Consider the following 19666-nt stretch of genomic DNA (forward strand, 5'->3'; position numbering starts at 1 on the left):
TTCTAAATTCATATTGAATTGCAGCAGACAACATTCGTATTTTTAGCTTATGTCTATTCAGAACATATTTGATACAAAAATCTTAGATGTTGAAAGTTGTAAGATATTGGAAATTATTGAACTTTTAGTTGATCAGATTATTTTTTATTATGATAAATGATTAAAGTGAGTTTTTTTTTTCTTTACATGATTTTTTCTATATGCCGATAAACTGAATCTGTATTAATGTTTAGATCTAGCTCTCTAATAATTATGATTGCCCTTAGTAAAAGTAATTGAACATCGCCAACTAAAAATAACACATCCCTAGACCTATAGTTTTTTATCTGATGCTTTACAGTTAGGAGATTTAAGGAAACGTATGAAAGGTAATGAAGTAATTGATTTGTTAATTTTTTTTTCATAAAATTTTGAAGCTTATAAAATTTTATAACATTTATGGATCAATTAGCACTCACTGCACTATTATTTCAATATTTTAAAAATAATCAAATATCATATAATAGATTATATATTTACAATTTTTTATTTGGTTTTGTTATCACAATAACACTACACAATTCAACAGTTAACTAATAAACTTATATTCTAAACCTTGTTATTGTAAGAGTCAGATCTTCCAAAGTGACTCTGTCACCAAAGAAACCAGGTGCATACTTCTTCAACCCATGTTAAACCACTACCATAGTGCATATTAGATAGGTCCTTTTTGGTGCTTCTAACAACTAAAGCGTAAACTATCAAGGGCAAGTCCTATGAATTCTGACACAAAAAATGTAATAGTGAATGAGGTAATTTGCTGGGTGGATGAATATACCAAACAACTAGTTGATGGGTCTATAATGTTTGTGAAACCCAGCCAGCTTCAACCACAAGTGTTTCCTCTGGTTGTTGTTATAACATGGAGACATGCATGTGAACCTTTGGAACAAGTTTCATCCAGCGTTTCTGGTTTTGATGATAGCATGTGCCAACAAGAAGGGAACTGAAATACCATAGCCCAGAAAATGGAGAACTGGGTTCATCTCATAAGCTTTTAGAAGAGTTCTGCATTTCTGTAACGGAAAAACTGAAGTAAATAACAAAGAACAAAAAAGAACGAAAGAAAAAGGAAAAAGTAAGGTATTTAGTGTTATTCTCTATTTCAATGAGTAAAGATAATATAAGTAATATCAATTGTTGAAGAGAAAATTGGTGCTTGATATGCTGCAAAGTTTTATTTTAAGGCTTACCATAAAATGTTTCCAACATATTGCCACGCACACCACACACAGAAGCTTCCTAATCCATCGCTTGCAAAGGTGAACATTTGATGCTATGCTGCTATGGTGATCATTTAATACAGTTTTTCTAGAGTCCATACGAAGATCATCTTTCTTCTTCTCTAAGAATGCTAACACATGTTCCCGGAAAATTGCTCTTTCTGCTGTCAGAGCACCGGTGACAAAAATTGCAGGCAAAACCACAAATAACAGATGGGGAAGAACCACCACCAAGATATCAGGAGATCCAACATACTCAAGCTTCCCCTCTCCATTAGAAGTCTCTATGGCCCACCCCTTATAGGTCATGTACACCATATTTTCCCCTTCATTAAAAACTTGCCCCATAAACCAGGGAGACAATATCAGATAAAATAGGTATGCTATCCAACCAAACCATAATGTGTTGATCCTGCACAGCTCCTGGAGAAACCATAACACACCATTTACCAAGCCTTTATTGGCAATGAAGTTCTTGTAAGTGTATCTCTTCTTTGGAAAAACAATGAGAGCTTTTGGAAGAAGAAGGAATAAGAAAAAAAAGTAAAGAGCAGACCAGAATAGTGGGTAGTATAGTGCAGCCCATTGACACCCCATGACCATGAACTCCTTCCAGCTCCAAGAAAATTTGAGGCTAAGACCATTGATAGAAAATGGCCTCAATTCAGTCAAAGTTGATCTGCCAGCACTGTCATTTGCTTCAATTTGAAGCCAATATCTATCAGGAGAAGCATCCTCAAAGGCTTTGTAATTCCATGGTGCAAGATAGAGGTCTCCTGTGCCGTTCTCATCAGCATGCCTGATCATATGTGTTTCTACGACTAAATCAAGGTTTCCAGATTTTGAATCGTAGATCCTAGCTACAACTGATGCAACTGGGGCAACAGAAAACACCAGAGCTCGAATTTTCTCATAAGATGAAGGGGTAACAGATTTACATTCATAGTTGTGACGGCATGAAGATGTTATCATGAAGCGAGAGTCTAATGGAAAAGTGGGTAATATAATTATATGTTTGGTTCCTGATTTGAAATCAACATCAGCATATGAAACCTGGCCTCTATCAATGGCTAAAATTCGAAGTGCTCTACTCTTTCTCCAATCACCCATCTCCCACTCCCAAAAGTCTTGAATTGGTGTGACTCCCACTGAACAATTTACAGTACTTTCTAATGATCTCTGATGTATATTGAACTGAAAAAATTTCTGCAAGGGAGAAAAATGATCACTCAACTGATGGTGCCGCTTTAAGTTCAAACCAAATCCAATATGGAGATGCCCACACAGGTAAGCTGATATGGAATGCTTTAGGAAAACATCCTCCAATGTCCTTCCAGAAATAGAGGGTGCAGAAAATGAGAGTGGAAAATGCCCAAAGGAAATTTTGGTAACTGGTTTTTCTGACTGAGAATCCCATTGTGAGAGTTTCAAGTCTAGATCCTTTAGTAATTGATCTGTGGGATGCCCAAACAGATTGGTTGGACCCCGTAAGCCAATTGACATTGTGCTGTCAAACCCAACAAAGAGATGTTTTCTTTCTTCGGTCTGTGATACAATGTGAGTGTGTAAAAATAAGTAAGAAAGAACATCATAGCACCAAGTAATATAAAGAATCAAGTCTACAATTTGAGAGCTCTGAATTCTTTAGTCTAGTCCAAACATGTGCATGTATGATAAGGAAACTGGTTTTAACAACTTTATAATTCAGTACATAAGCATGTATTTCATCATGGTTTCAACAGTTAATTTTCTCATCAATGTTTAGAATCCTAAATTCTATGAATCAAATGGAGTCTGATATTTAAATCTGTGTCTGACAATATGCTTACTGTGAACGTTAACAACACCTTAATGCTTGCTTTAGAGTCAGGGAAACAGCAACAGTTCAGTTTCATAATTTGATATTTACTCAAGAGAAAATGAATATGCGACACTGACCTCAACTGTGACACTATTGACACGCCCATTTCTTCCTAATTGCCCACTGATGCTGTATTTAGAGAAAAAATCAGAGGAACAACCAACAAACGGAACACCAAAACTATCATGGTTGCCTCTGAGGTCAAAGAACAAGCTCTTGTCGAGTCCACTTCTCTCAATAACAGTGTTCAGAACACTCCGGTATTCCACCCATTCATTCTCATTCTGTTTCATTGTCAGCAAATCCTTGCTTTTACCGTCTGGTAAAAACAGCAACATTAGAATAAAGAGTTTAATCTTCACACATAGTTATCTAATCAGAAATCATCTATATACATAACTTTTAAAGTAAATTACAATTACAACCCATGAAATTACAATTACAATTACAATTACAATTTCATCAAGTAAATTACAATTACAATTACATAACATTTGTTTAAAAATAGATCACACTTATACCTTTTTATTACCTAAGAAACACGTTATACAATGAATGAACCCTGATAAGGGGATTCAGTATACATAAACAAACAGTTACTGGTATGCTCTCTATTTTAAATATTTGAAGACTGATAACTAATCAGAAATCATCTTTAACATGAATATCAAAACAGTTATCATAAATATTAACAAATATACACCTTTACAATGTACATTCTAATTAAATTCTAACATCTCAAGCAATTGTTTCAAAAGTCAACGACCATAAAAAAGCATTCAAGGCAAATTCTCAGAACAAATCCCACACACCATTATTCGACATCCCAGAAACAATTTGAGCTTAAAAATTTAAACTTGAAAGTGAAAGCAATGAAAGATAAGACGAACCAGTGAGGTCGCCGGTGATGAGGACCAGGGAGGGGTTGATGACGGAGAGAGCGGGGCCCACAAATTCAGCGAAATCGAGGGCACGATTTGTATGGTGAACGCTGAAATGAAGATCCGAAAGCTGAACCACCCAAACCACAGAATCTGGTCCTTCTTTGATGTGTGTAACTCCATCGTTGCTTTCAGCTATGCAAATGTCACATAGAATCGCAACAGCAAGATGAAGAAGAAGAAGAAGCTTTGTGCTCCTTCCTCGGTGGTTTTGGGTTCGTAGTTTCATTTTTAATTGTTCAAATTCAGCGCACGGAATTGGGGTGCTTTTTCTACGTTGGTTTCATGATCACTGTGATGAACTACAGTGAGTGAACCATGTTGTGTCTTCCACTGAGATTCTTTTATTAATTAACAATCTCGTTTCTTAAATTCAAATCAATAATTTATAAGCTAAATCATGAATTGGTCTTTCAATTTCTTCTGAGATTTTGATATTTTATTTCTAAATTTTTTAATCTTAGTTTAATTTTCGATTTTACGTATATTATTTCCTTTTACATTTCAATCACTTCAATTATTTTTCAATTTAAATAATATATTACTATTTTTTAAAGTTGATTCATCTTTAACTACAACGTAATATAAAAAACTTTCCATGTGTTTGATGCGTTTAAGCACTCTTCATTTAAATGATATTTAAGATAAAGCTCAAGGACCTGATGTTCTAAAAGATAATTTAGGAAAGTGCCATAATAAAATTAAAAAAAAAAAAAAGAACGCTCATAATAAAATTGAGTCTAACTCATTAAACGATAGAGTTCTCATTCAATAAAAGTAGAAACTTTCACTACTCCTTTTGTCGTGTCCTTTGAGTTCAAATTCATGCATTCTCCCTAACGAAAAACAAATACCATTATTTTAATTATTTAAACAAAATTGTTTCATTTAAGTATGTTGCTTTAGCATTTGTAAAAAATGGTTTTTTTTTTTACTACAATAAAATAATGAACATCGAGATAAATTGAAAGCACAAATGGGTATGAATATATCCTAATAAATACAAAAGAAAATGTTATTTAAAAATATTTACTTAATTTTAGAGTGGTTAAGATGGTTTTATGTTCAATAATGCAAAAAGCACAATTTCATTTATGAAGGAAAAATATAATAGAAACATAAGTTTTAATAAATTTATATAATAGTAAAATTCATTAACATTGTTCTAAAGATTAAAACTTTAAAATGTCAATAAAAATATTCTCAAAGTAAGCTGCACTGTTCATTAGCATGAACTCATGAACATTGAGATAGAAAGTAATGTAGTTAGGTTTGTGTTATCTTTTGATATACATTTTCAACAACACTAATAATTTTATATTTGAGTTAGGTTGGCACACAAATAATCTCAAAAGCCATAGACTATTGTGCACGTCAAGCTTCCGAATTTTATTTATAGGAATATTCTCAAAACAACATTACTTAAAAAATAAAAAATAATCAAAATCAAAATAAAGGTTTCAAAAAATATTTCTTATTTTCCCATACCTCAAAAGTTCAATGTAATAACACTTTAAATAGTAATATTCTTCGAGCACATCCATCTCTATATTACAAAATGATTAAGTATATTTTTAATTTTTTAACTTTTAACAAAAATTGGAATTAGTTCATCTATGAAATTTTGGTCTAATTTAGTCCCTTAACTTTATAATTGTATGAATTTAGTTATTTTAACCAATTTTTGTTACCTATATGTGACGTTTCAAATATGTTTTATTATAGCATTTGAGTTGTTTAACTCGTTTAATACATTTTTGCTTAAATATTAGTTAAGAAACTATCATGAAACATGTTTGAAACGTTAAATAAACTTAATAAAATCATATTAAGATAATTAAATTCATTCAATACTAAAGTTGAAGGAATAAATTGAATCAAAGTTTCAAAAGAGTGACTGATTTCAATCTTCACTACAAGTTAATGAACAAAAATATATTTAACCCATTAAAATACAATTGTAATACACTATTTTTGTTGTCTTATTATATTGGTATAAAATATTACAAACTTTTATGATTATTTTACGTAAAAAAACCTATCTAAACACCTCAAACAATCTCTTTCACCTATCATTTTCTTTTAATTTAAAAAACTAAAGTTCAAATAAACCTGTTACTATAATGTTTATTAATAACACTTGTGAGATACAATATAATAAAAAGCAATGTCCATTGATAATTTTTTTTTTTCGCATAGGCCCATTATGTATAGGTATTGACACTACACGTAGGTCAAAAGTAGCTTTTTTTGTCAAATTACGAGGGCTTTTTTGTCGAGTACGTAGATTCATTCTGGGAAAAAAACTTCATTATAAATATTCAATCCACTTCACAATTTAGACATGCCAAAGAATCACTACTTTTTTTTTTTACCTTTTCTGGCTTGTTTCCTAATAATGTAGAATTAATAAATATATTTAAAACACCGATTAAGTAGTCCAAAATATAAATTATTAATGTATTTTTTACATTTTTAATGCAACTTTATCATAACTTGTAAAAAAAAAACTTTAAATTACAATGAGAAGATTCAATGAATATTGAAAACCATGATATTTGTTTGCAAAGATATCTATCTTAAGGTACTGATTGATTAATTAATGAATTGATAATATTTCTTATAAAAAAAAAACTCAATAAATAAACGGCAATAGCAATATTTTTGAATTAAAAAAGAAACATTGTTTTGAATATCTCAATGAATGATAACAAATTAGTAGTAGTATTTATTTAGGCATTATTTATAATACCAAGGTAAACATTTACTCTAACCATGTTTTTTACAGTGGCAAGAGGGGATGGCACCGTCAACATGGTTTAGTAATTTAATAATTTAATAATGGTAATTAATAAATGAGACTTTATTTATTTAAAAAGTATTAATTAAAGAAAAAGTGGTTGTTAAGGCATGTGTTTTATGGTCCTTGATTCCTTTGTTAGTGGTCAAACTTAGATTATGAAAATTGAAGCATTCGAGATCATTCTTTTATTACTATTATCTCTTTCTTTCACTCTTTTTTTCCTCCTTCCACATTTTAACCTATTGCATTCTACTTCACCATGTGCCCATTAATTCATTTCAACTTCATTAATTTCATACTTCTCATTCAACTTTTTGTACTTCTCTTTTCACACTTCATCAAAATTCCCACTTGCAAACAAAATGGCATGCAACTACTTAACCATGGTTAAGTGTAAAAATATATATATATATATATAAAAAAATCTATCAATGATGTAAAAAAATATTTTTAGTTTATTTTAAAGGAGTCATTCAATAAATATAAAGAGAAAAAGTGTACTAGTTTGAGTTATAAATACTTTTAAACATGATCTTATGTTCAACTCTTGTTGATAAAAAAAAAGTGATTTGAAAAAAGAAGATTCAATGAATATAATTTGGATTTTTTTTTTTGTAAAAATTGATCATTGAGTATTTCGTACAATAATAGCATAATTTATATTCATACATAAATGAAAAATAAATAAACAACTTTTACTTAAAAAAATTACTATATATATATAGTAGTTTTTAAATAAACATTTTTTATTTATATGTGCATAACTTTAATTCCTTAGACAATGTCTCATTCATAAAATTAGACAAATTTGTTTATATTTAGATAGGAATGGTTATACAAACATGCTAAAGGTATTGATCTAAGCAATAAAAATGAAAACTTTTTATAGGAATGCAGAAAAAAATACAGTTTTTTTTTTTAATGAGATCGTATTTTGGTATTTTTTTTTATGAACATCCTAAAATAGTGATAATAATATGCATAATTAAGAGTATTATTTGTGAAATTCCACATTGGAAGCTTGGGAGTTAGATTTTTTTTCCAATTTGTCTGTTCACAAACTTTTTGAGAATGAAAAATGTAACCCGCAAGACAAGGGTTGTTGTCCTTCCAAAGGGGCACAACTAGCAACAATAATCTTTCTTTGCCCCCATTAATCTATGTCATTAGTGTATATATAAAAAATTAAAAAAATTAGTAGTGCTTTTTCATATTCTATCAATAGCACTAGTAATACTAGCTTAAATGTGGAGAATATTAAGTATAGAAATTAATAGGGATGCGATAAATTTAAATTTTAAGGATTAATTATGTTATTTATTCAAGTGATAAACAACAAACTACGATAGATTTGGTTCATAAATTTTCCATTTGTAGTACCAAAAAAGAAAAATAGTTAACACACTTAGACATTCATGAAATTTTTAAGTATGAAAACTTAACTTAATCAAAATTTAAAATATGAATGAAAAATAAAATCAAGTTATAACATAGAGACTAAAAGCATAATTTACTATTAATTTGAGTGTTAACTATTTTAAATTTTTAGACTTTGATACTTTGTTACTATATTAAAATGTTGAAACTAAATTTAATTTAATTTAATTTTATTAAATCACTTATTAAGATGATATTTATCTTTATTTATATATTTTAAATTATTAATGTTGAAGTTAAAAAAAATATTAGCATATATACCAAAGTTATCAAACAGTTATAAATTTTTATTTAAAATAATGTTTTGATTTTAAGTAAGTTGAAGCAACATATTAAGTATTGTTCCCTTTTAAGGAAAAATATATATTTAAATTATATTACTTTTATGATATTATTGAAATACTGGAATAGAAAATAACTATTATAGTTTTTCTTTATTTAAAATTCATTATCATATATTTTTACTATTACAAAGTTATTTTTGAGTAATTTTTATGTATAGTTATAAAAATATAGTTTTGGTTAAAAAAAAGGTTGTCTCTATCCATGAATTATTGTTGGTGGGTTTTGTGAGGAGAGTGAGGGAGTTCCGTTTGAAACGGGGGAGCAGATTGATGAAATAATGGTTAAATAATGGACCCAATCTCACACAGTTATGGGTTGCTACGTGTTTCTTCGTCGCATATGACACACACAAAGAAAAAAATATTCAAATTTTATATATTATTGCGAGTGAGAGCATATAACATAAATTTAACATTTTCGATTAAATAGGTTTTCTTTTTTTTTTTAAAAATAATGTAGGTTGAGTTTTCATGTATAGGACCTTAAATTAAATAATGTTCACAAAGATGCTTTTAAAGATTAAGTGTTGACAAGATTATGGTATTCGTGTTATGATGAGATGTAAAACTTACTTTTTAGCATCGCAAGAAAAATATTAGTTACTATTTAAAATAATTTATATATTTAAAATAAAAAAATTGTTTAGTTACTAAAATTATCATTATTATGAATAAAAAATTATAATTCATTTTTAAAATTTAATTATCAAAACTTTAACTATCAAAATTTGTATTATTAAAAAAATTAATTTCTAAATTAGTCTCTAATTAATTATTGATCAATTTCACGATCAATTATAAGTTTGTACTCATAACAATGATTATTTTAGTAATTTTTTTTATTAAATTGGTATTAAATTAGTTTTTATAGAATGACTAACAATTATTTATCACTAAAATTAATTATTAACGTTATTATTATATAATACAAATTTTAATATAAATACATATAAGTTAATTTTCTTAAGAAAATTATGAAAGAAAATGTGTATAAATTAATTAATACATAAACTGATTTGAAGGCATGTAATGTAAATCATAAGTATGCTCCTTTCTTATATATATATATATATATATATATATATATATATATATATATATATATATATATATATATATATATATATATATATATATATATATATATATATATATATATATATAAACTCTTTTACTTCAGATAAATATTAAATTATATAGTTAATATTAATTTCAAATTTTATTTGAACATATGGAGTCTTTAAAGTTAACAATTGTAAAAGGATAACATATTATAATTTTGTGACTTTTTTTATCTTCACAATTCAATATCCCTATTAAATTCTATAAGATATCAATGACAGTTAAAATATGGTGAATGCTAATTTTTTTTTGGCTTAAAATAAATAAAGATGGTGTCAAAATCATTTAGATAATTGAAAATTAATATTTATTGTATACGATCATTAGAGCAAAGGATTCTTTCAAATGAACTAATGAACTTTTGTGAAAAGTTTGCTTGTTGTTGACATGTTTATGGAATTAGTAGACAAGAAAATGTTGTAGGCAACAAATCCCAAATAATTTGGTGTAAGACAATAATTAACCTAAACAATTTTTTATAATTCATTTAGAATGATTTAAATTCTTGAAATCATTGCTATTTACAAATCTTGCATTTTTAGATACATTTTAGATAATTGATTTTTCACTATAAGTATAAATATTTTATTATAAAGGTACTTAACTTGTGAACAATATTGTTCTTTCGCAATCATTAGGTTTTCTCATATAATTGGTTTATCTGTGTGACGGTTACGAAAGCTCCTCGTTAGTGAACAATAATGTCATGTGAATATGTGCATCTATATATCTTAAGTTGTTGGGTGCATGAATTTTTTGTTGTTGTTGCAAATAAAGATGATTTATTAATGGTGTGTGAATTATAACATTATATGTTATGTTGATTTACAGTTCTCACATTATTCAGCGAGACGTAAACTACTATTTTCTATTATATATCATAAAAAGACAAATCAATTCAAGATTTATAATGAGTGAACTGTGATGTCACACAAAATTGTGTATTGTGGTATGACTCTATAGTAACAATATTGTTCTTTCGCAATCATTAGGTTTTCTCATATAATTGGTTTCCTTGTGTGACTGTTACGAAAGCTCCTCATTAGTGAACAATAATGTCATGTAAATCTGTGCATTTATATATCTTAAGTTTCTGGGTGCACAAATAGTTTTTTTTTTTGTTGCAAATAAAGATAATTTACAAATGCTGCGTGAACTTTAACATTATATGTTTTGTTGATCTACAATTCTCACATTATTCAGCTAAACATGAACTACTCTTTACTACTATATATCATAAAAAGACAAATCAATTCAAGATTTATAATGAGTGAACTGTGATGTCACACAAAATTGTGTATTGTTGTATGACTCTATAATAAAAATGTTTACTTTAGTTAACAAATTTTAATTTTCAAGGTGCTTGGATGTGTGTAATAGGTGAGAAACATATCATTAACACAATCTTATTAATTTATAATAAAGGTCTTAGTTACATAAACATATTAGCACACTTGCCTTTTTCTTTCTTAATCAGTATCAAAAAGGTGTTCAATGTCACAATGATGACAACATTTATTATGTCTTGAACATTATTACAATGGTTATTGTGACATGTGCACGTATCTTTTGAATTTATTAAAAGGATTTAATCTTAGACAAAGTATCAATTTAATGTTGAAAACCTTTAAATAAAGATTATCTTTCATGTAAGTGAAATTGTGACAATAAGTTTGGTCTTAGTTTGAAAAGTATGCAAAATAGGTTAAGTTAGGTAAAAATAAATAAATTGTAGCATAAATCAACTTGAGTCATTTATAGCTCAATGCGTTTAGTTTGTCCTATAGGTGAACTTCATTTATCGATTTAAATAACAAAACCTTCAATCAAATTCGAAATATATGTTATATGATTGGTGAGATTATTCCTGTATTGGTTTATATGGAAAGCGAAAATATGTTTTCTCTTTGCCACTTCAATTTTAAATATATCTAATTAATGACTATCTTCTAATGAACATGTTTTTTATGATCACTAATTCAAGTGGACAACACTTTTGTATAGAAAATATTGATGAAATCTCACCCATGATCATTATGCAATAATATATTTCAGTTATCTTTGTTATAGTTGAAAGTGAAACTATTCATATATATCAAATTATTATTTTAAGAAAATTATGAAAATAAGTAAAAAAAAAACTTGGTGTTAAATTTATTTTTATTTTTTATTACAAGTTTATCAAGAATGTATATACTTACGCTAAGCTAAAAAAGTAACTGAACAATTTCGAACTTCCAACTTGGCGTTATATTTTAATTATGCAAGTTGGAAAATGAGAATGAGAATATATATAAAAATTCTATAAAAAAGTATAAATTTTAATATAAAATTTTAAATTAATGGTGCTAAAAAAATTTGTAATATTTTATCAACATATTCACAAACGTAAATATTATTGATATATTTTTTCATAATAATATTTTTTAATTATTTAAATTTTATTTAAACTGATAATAAGTAATTTCATAATTTTTCAATTAACCATAACAATAATTTATAAATTAATGTAGATTAATATATTAATTTTTAAAACACATTAACATTTTTGAAAGAAAACTAATAAAAATACACTAACTTATCTGGTTGAATATCTGTCTTTATTTCAGGTGCCATTGTCATAATTTGGTTCCCAATATCAAATTTTTTTTACCATAAACATAACACCATGACAAAGAAAGGTTGATTTTGAAAATGATTTTAAATAGAAAGATGAACAGTAGTAGAACTTAACTTATAATTTTGAAAAAAGCAAGTTAAGGTTCTGACTTGTGATGGTGATAATAGGGTCTGACATGAGGTGACTAATGTCCAAGTGGGCTTGAATAAATGGGTGTGGCGAGTGGCTGCGTGTGATTTTTTTGTCACGCTATTTTGTCAGAAAATTATTATTTCAACTTCCCCTACACACTACACCTGTTTACAGCCATGAAAGAGAATGCAACCATTCTTCTCCCCAACACAACAAAACCACATAATTCAACATCCTTAAAATCTTTCAATGTTTGGTTTGGTTTATCTCTAAAAACCAAACACTCTTTCAACCAAATCAAAACCAACTTTGCAACTCATTACATAGAAAAAATAACATTTCAATGGTTGGACTGAGAAAACCTTTGAAAAAACACTGCTACATAGAGGATATAGATGATTAATGTTTTAGTTTATTGTTGTACATGTGACTTTTCTTTCTTAAACATTCTATGTGTGGAGTGAACATACATTTATACTGTTTTTTTAATTGATATTGTTGGATTAAAAATAACTCATGCAAACAATAAATTTCATACATAATAATAACTTGATCAGTGTCCGTACAGAAATATATACTAAAAAAATACATGTTCAATTATGCACCAGACTGATCATTCATGTCCACACGTGTTTATGCATATGAACAATGAGTAGCTTATCTTTGAAAAAACTGCAATACTGCAAAATCTAATCTTGAATCATAGTTACAAACAGTCAAAAGAAAATAAAAATCAAGTTAACTGTCAGAAAAATCATTTTCTACATTTTTTCTAATGATGACCCTAGATAAAAAAAAATAATATAAGATTTCAGAACTAAGCTACACATACTAGATTTCTTTAATAAAACAAGTTCATTTATTGATTTCTTAATAACTTCTATTATCACTTTGAAAAAATAAAAAGAATTTAATTAAGAAATGAAAGTTGATAATATCAAACTTTTCACTTTACTAAGAAAAGGGTGATATCACATATCACATCAGAATTTGTTTTCATATGAAACGTTGTGTTGTTGTGTGGTTTTGTGTCACAAGTCACAACTGATGAGAACAGATGCATTATTTTGCAATGCCGAGAGAGGAAGTAGGGTTGTGTTTGGAGTATTTATTACGAAACGGTTCTCGTGAATGTGTTTGTGTGTGGTTATATCTTTTCATTAGCCTTTGAACCAAAGTGGTTCAAAGATTTTCAAAGTGCCCTAGAATATCTTCCACGACGCGTCTCATTTCTATTGTACGCGCGTGTGGATGAAGCATATCAGCCAGAAAGAGAAAATTCAGAGCATATAAATATAGTTTAAATATACTATAAATGGTCTCTCATCTCTATGCTATAAATGTTTTTTTTCAATCTTTGAGCTCTTCAAGAATTTGACCCTTCTTCTCCTCCATCTTCTTTTCTTCACACCCTTTTCATATAAAAACTATACACTGCTTCTTCTTCTTCTACATGCACAAACACTGCTACTACTTTCTTTCTTTCATCCTATATATACCGAAGAGTTCTCTGAAGAAGGTTCTGTGATATTCATTTATCAGAAAGAAGCATTATCATGGGGTCTATGAACTTGTTGGGGTTTTCTCTCTCTCCTCAAGAACACCCTTCTACTCAAGATCACTCTCAAACAGCACCTTCTCGTTTTGGCTTCAACCCTGGTGGAATCTCGAACACTGATGTTGCAGGAAACTGTTTTGATCTCACTTCTGACTCAACTCCTCATCTACTCAACCTTCCTTCTTATGGCATATATGAAGCATTTCACAGAAACAATGACATTCCCAACACCACTCAAGGTTTTTTTCTTTTCACTTTTCTTCCATATGTGTTGCTTTTCTTGGATTTTCCACCGGTGCAAGAAGAAAAATAGTAGAATCTTCGCATTGATACAAGTGTTTGTTTTTTTTTTTTTGCTTTTCTTTTTTAATCTTTGCTTCTCCTTTCTCAGATTGGAAGGAGAACTACAACAGTCAAAACCTGCTGCTGGGAACTTCATGCAGTGACCAAAACATGAACAACAATCAACATCATCAACAGCAACAACAGCCAAAGCTTGAAAACTTCCTAGGAGGACATTCGTTCGGAGAACACGACCAAACCTACGGTGGTAACTCAGCCTCGACAGAATACATGTTTCCAACTCAGCCAGTGGCTGGAAATGGCGGCAGTAGCACAAGTAATAGTAACTCCATAGGGTTATCCATGATAAAAACATGGCTGAGGAACCAACCGGCACCCTCGGAAAACAACAACAACAACAATGAAAGTGGTGGGAACAGTGGAAATAGTGTGCAGACTCTTTCACTTTCTATGAGTACTGGTTCACAATCCAACACTTCACTTCCTGTTCTCTCTGCAAGTGTGGAAAATGGAAAGAGTTCTTCCGATAACAAACAACCACCACCAACCACTGCTGCACTTGATACCACCACCACCACCACCCCAACAGGAGCCACTGAATCTGCACCCAGAAAGTCCATTGACACCTTTGGACAAAGAACTTCTATATACCGTGGTGTAACAAGGTTTAAATTTTTCTCATTTTATTTACCCTAAGCATAAATCTAAATCCGTATTATTATATTTTAAATTAACTGTCCCAAATCTTTCGTCACTGCTTCAAATCTCAGTTAAAAGGTTCCTTCACTCAGTTTCATTGTTGTTGGAACAAGTTCCCTTTTTTAGTATTTTTTATTTTGAAATGATGATGAAATTATTCAGTTTTGTTTTTACTTGATTGAAGGCATAGGTGGACTGGGAGATACGAGGCTCATCTGTGGGATAATAGTTGCAGAAGAGAGGGACAAACCCGCAAAGGAAGACAAGGTAAATGATCTACCATGTTCCTCTAGTTCTAGTTCTATGCTTATAATGTTGTCAATGTTTTTCCTTTTCTTTCTTTGTCTTTTTAGTGTTTAAACTAACCGACACTGTTAATCTGTGTTCCTCATCTCCACATCCATTATGGGACAATGGCTTTCTTCAACATAGTTTACTTGGGTGAGTACAATAATACACACTTCTTATGTTAAATTATAACTATTGTTTTTGCCAAAAGTAACAAGAAGAGAACCATGAAATCCGTTAACATTGGTAATCATTTGTTGTCACTACTTTCAGGAGGCTATGACAAAGAAGAAAAGGCAGCTAGAGCCTATGATTTGGCAGCACTAAAATACTGGGGAACAACTACAACAACAAATTTCCCAGTAAGCTGTCATTTCTTGATTTTCTTTTGTCACTTTTCATTTTTTTTCCTGTTTATGTTTACTAAATTAAGGATGTTGTTGTTGTTGTTGTTTGCACACACTGCTTTAGACAAAGTTGGTATCGGTATTAACGAAACAAGTTATGGCATCATGGTATTGTTTAGTTGGTGCCCCTGTAGAATGAAAAAAGTTTCCTCATTTGATGGGATGTGTCTTTTCCTAGGAGAAACTGTTATTTGTCTGATAATGCAAACTATGTATGTGTGTGTACATGATCACTTGATGTAATCTTTTTGACATGGAATACTTTATGTCTCCCTCAACAATCAATGCATTTTAGATTAACCACTATGAGAAGGAGGTGGAAGAAATGAAGCACATGACCAGGCAAGAGTACGTTGCGTCATTGAGAAGGTATTTGCAAGTGTCACCACTAACCAAATACAACTTTTATTCATTTTTTAAACCATGTTATTCTCAATAAAAAAATCACATTGATGCAGGAAGAGTAGTGGGTTTTCTCGCGGTGCATCCATTTATCGAGGAGTAACAAGGTATATATATATAGTTTACTATATAGTATGTGAAAACCATGGTAAATTAAAATTATTAATTTAAGCATGTACCCTTAAGAGCTCAGTTTCTTTTATTTGAAGAATTTGCAATAATTTGGTATTTGAATTTAGAACCAAAAAAATTGTAATGTATATGAATAATTGCAGACACCATCAACATGGTAGATGGCAAGCAAGGATTGGGAGAGTTGCAGGCAACAAGGATCTTTACTTGGGAACATTCAGTAAGCTTACATTTTAGAATCATTTGGTCAAATTTGAAGATGCATATACATAGAATAATTTCATTCATCCAATTTAATTTTTGATTGCATGCATATGATTATAGTAAGTTGGATACACTATGTGTGCATATATTTTTGAAAGGAAGAACTTTGAAAAACTTAACCATGGAGTTTCTAATGAGAAACAACTAGATAGAAGAAGGTAGGTAAAAAGTGAACACCAGCACCTCGAAGCAACAAAAACGAAGAAATTAAAGACACATTTATTGTCGTTCAGGTGACCAAATGTTAATAATAACGATCTGCAGAAATATTAATTTCATAAAGTAAATGTGCATGTTTGATGATATAGGAGTCATTAATTTCAAAGGTATTCATTCATTCATTGATCACTGACGAAATAAACGCAGTTGCAGTTGCAGTGCATGCATTTGATCCAAAACCAATGAAACTGCATCAATGTTTTTCACTGATGAAAAAAATTTTCAGGCACTCAAGAAGAAGCAGCAGAGGCTTATGATGTCGCGGCCATCAAATTCCGAGGACTGAGTGCTGTTACGAACTTCGACATGAGCAGATACGATGTGAAGAGCATTCTCGAGAGCACTACTTTGCCGATTGGTGGTGCTGCAAAGCGTTTGAAGGACATGGAACAGGTGGAACTCAACGTGGAAGCTCATAGAACAGACCAAGAGGATCATAGCACGACCATCTTGAACTCTCACCTACCTCATGGTGGTATCAGTAACAATTTCGCAGGAACAACAGCAGCAGCAGCAACAAATCATCATAACTGGCACAGTGGTCTTTCGTTCCACCAACCTCAACCTTGCACCACCACCATGCACTACCCTTATGGACAGAGACTATGGTGCAAGCAAGAACAGCACGACAATTCTGATACCTCTCATCCTTTGTCTTACCCTGATATTCATCAACTGCAGCTAGGGAGTAACGGCACGCACAACTTTTTCCACACAAATTCTGTGTTGCACCCTATGATGAACATGGATTCTGCTTCCATTGACAATAGCTCTTCATCGAACTCGGTGGTTTACGATGGTTATGGAGGTGGTGGTGGGGGCTATGTGATGCCTCTGGGAACTGGTACTGTTGTTGCAAGTGAGGGTGATCACAGTAATCAAAGATTTGGTGATTATGAAAGTGTTTATGGATCTAATGATGCTTATCATGCACATGCAAGGAACTTGTATTATCTTTCTCAACAGCAATCAGGTTCTGTAGATCAAGGTTCTGCATGCAACACTTGGGTTCCAACTGGAATTCCAACTCTTGCACCTAGGTCTCTCTGCCATGGTGCTCCACCCTTCTCGTTATTGCATGAATAGGTGGAAAACTGGGGAGAAGTTTGAGTCACACCAAGGTGATGATGATGATGATGATGACAATGATTCATATATTTCTGACTTTCTTCTTCCTCCTTGCACCTTTTGAAGATGAGAATTAATATAGTGTTTCTTTCATCATCTCTAACTTGTGAAGATCCTTAGTTCTTCACTAGGGTCTGGTCTAAGTAAAATCTAGTTTAGTCATGGCAGAACCATTTTGCTGTGAATTTTGGTGATTAACATGTGGACAGATAGATCATTGGGATGCTTTTTTTCTTTTCTTTTTTTTTTTCACCGGGTTTTGTAATTCTGGAATAACAAGGATCATACAAAGGGTGGAGTTTTCTTTTCATCAATGTATATGCTTGGCACTAGTTTTTTCTTCACAATTTCATATGGAATGACCAATATGAAAAGTATTTTGCTCCTCATTACTATCTTCATATAAACGCGTATGTTCTTGTTTAACTATTCGGAAATAGAGGAGTGTCAACAAAATGATGCAATGGGAATAAAGTGAGACATTGAGTATAAAAACTAAAGTTTCGTATTGTAAGCACATGCATGTATATAAAACGAACTTGATTATTATTCATACTCTAACTGTTTAAAGTTAATGAAGCAAAAATGATTTATGAAAGAAAATGGTGAAGACAATGTGAGAGTGGAAAAACAACGTTGTAGCTAGGGCTGTTTTGAATGAGAAAAGAACAAAGTGAATCTGTCTTTTTTATTTGGGATTTTTTTCACTGGTTGTTTGTTTGTTTGTGATTGTTGCAGTAGTGGTGGTGAGGGTGATAAAAATGATGAATGGAATATAATAAGAAGAGTTGAATAATAAGTGAAAAAAATGGCATGAAAACAAGTGAAGAAGGAAACAACAATGAGGGAAATCGAAATTCATCGGAGAAATCAGCGGAGTACCCGTGCCTCCTCGGAAAGAAAACCTAATATTATTTAATGAATGATTTCTGTGGTTGTTGCAGATTATTTTCACCCTTATCCATGCACAAACACTGCCCCTTCTTCATCAAAGAGATTTCCAAGAAAAGTGAACTTTGTTAAAGTGTTGTAGCATCTACTAGTGTAGTGGGTCGCAATCCTTTTCCTTACTTTTTGTTCCCATGCTTTATCTCTCTATTTATTACACTACTCACTTTTCATCTCTATAAACCCTACTTACTTACTCTTAATTACCTTTAACCCTAAACCAACTTTCAATTACCCACCATGTTCTTTCATACTCATTTTTACATTAATGCTTCAAATTAACCTTTTTCAGAAAAAAGATGTAAACTTGTAGTTGTTTTTTGAAAAAAAAAAATTGATTTTTTTAGTGTCTTAAGTAATTGCATGCATGTATGATTAATATTCATAACATCACTTGCTAACTCAATCCTTTAGGTTTTGACCCCACTGCATGGCTTTAGTGGGTGAGTGATGGAAGCACCAAATTAGGGGCCCAGAGAGGTTCCTATTTAACCTCAGGAGGACTTAAAGCCTCCATTTTTTTAAGCTATTTTCATGCTTTTTGGGTATGGGATATTGTTGGACTTGAACAATATATAGCTAGTGACATCTTTAGCTTGAACTTTTGTCTTTTACTAAAAAAGCAACTAAAATAGTGTTGGCAAGACATTTTTTTAATGCTTTGTTCATACATACTTCTTTTATTTAATAAGTTTTATACGAGTCTCGTTGAATAAAGTGCATAATTTTGGGTTATTTAATGAGAACTTCCACAAAATTTATACAATGTTCATTATATTCCAAAGAGTGAATAAGA

The 19666-nt window shown here is 30.3% G+C and overlaps 2 protein-coding genes across 2 annotated transcripts; one reads left to right on the plus strand and one right to left on the minus strand.

The window, feature by feature from the left end:
- Positions 1-560: 560 nt before the first annotated feature.
- Positions 561-4397, minus strand: LOC114185568 (Calcineurin-like metallo-phosphoesterase superfamily protein). The gene is made up of 4 exons (XM_028073384.2): positions 4014-4397; positions 3201-3442; positions 1233-2807; positions 561-1055 (listed from the first exon to the last, which is right to left on the minus strand). The coding sequence occupies exons 1-4, from the start codon at positions 4291-4293 to the stop codon at positions 936-938; spliced, it is 2217 nt and encodes a 738-aa protein (XP_027929185.1). The 5' UTR covers positions 4294-4397; the 3' UTR covers positions 561-935.
- A 9463-nt stretch (positions 4398-13860) lies between these two features.
- Positions 13861-18254, plus strand: LOC114183636 (AP2-like ethylene-responsive transcription factor BBM1). The gene is made up of 9 exons (XM_028070717.2): positions 13861-14319; positions 14472-15048; positions 15267-15349; positions 15515-15523; positions 15644-15732; positions 16073-16146; positions 16236-16286; positions 16455-16531; positions 17021-18254. Exons 1-9 carry the CDS (start codon positions 14079-14081, stop codon positions 17878-17880), a joined length of 2061 nt encoding a protein of 686 aa, XP_027926518.1. The 5' UTR covers positions 13861-14078; the 3' UTR covers positions 17881-18254.
- The last annotated feature ends 1412 nt before the right edge of the window (positions 18255-19666 follow it).

The sequence above is a fragment of the Vigna unguiculata genome, chromosome 5, assembly GCF_037176805.1.
Source record: "Vigna unguiculata cultivar grain cowpea cultivar isolate G323 ecotype 2 chromosome 5, ASM3717680v1, whole genome shotgun sequence".
In the NCBI taxonomy this organism is placed as follows: domain Eukaryota; kingdom Viridiplantae; phylum Streptophyta; class Magnoliopsida; order Fabales; family Fabaceae; genus Vigna; species Vigna unguiculata.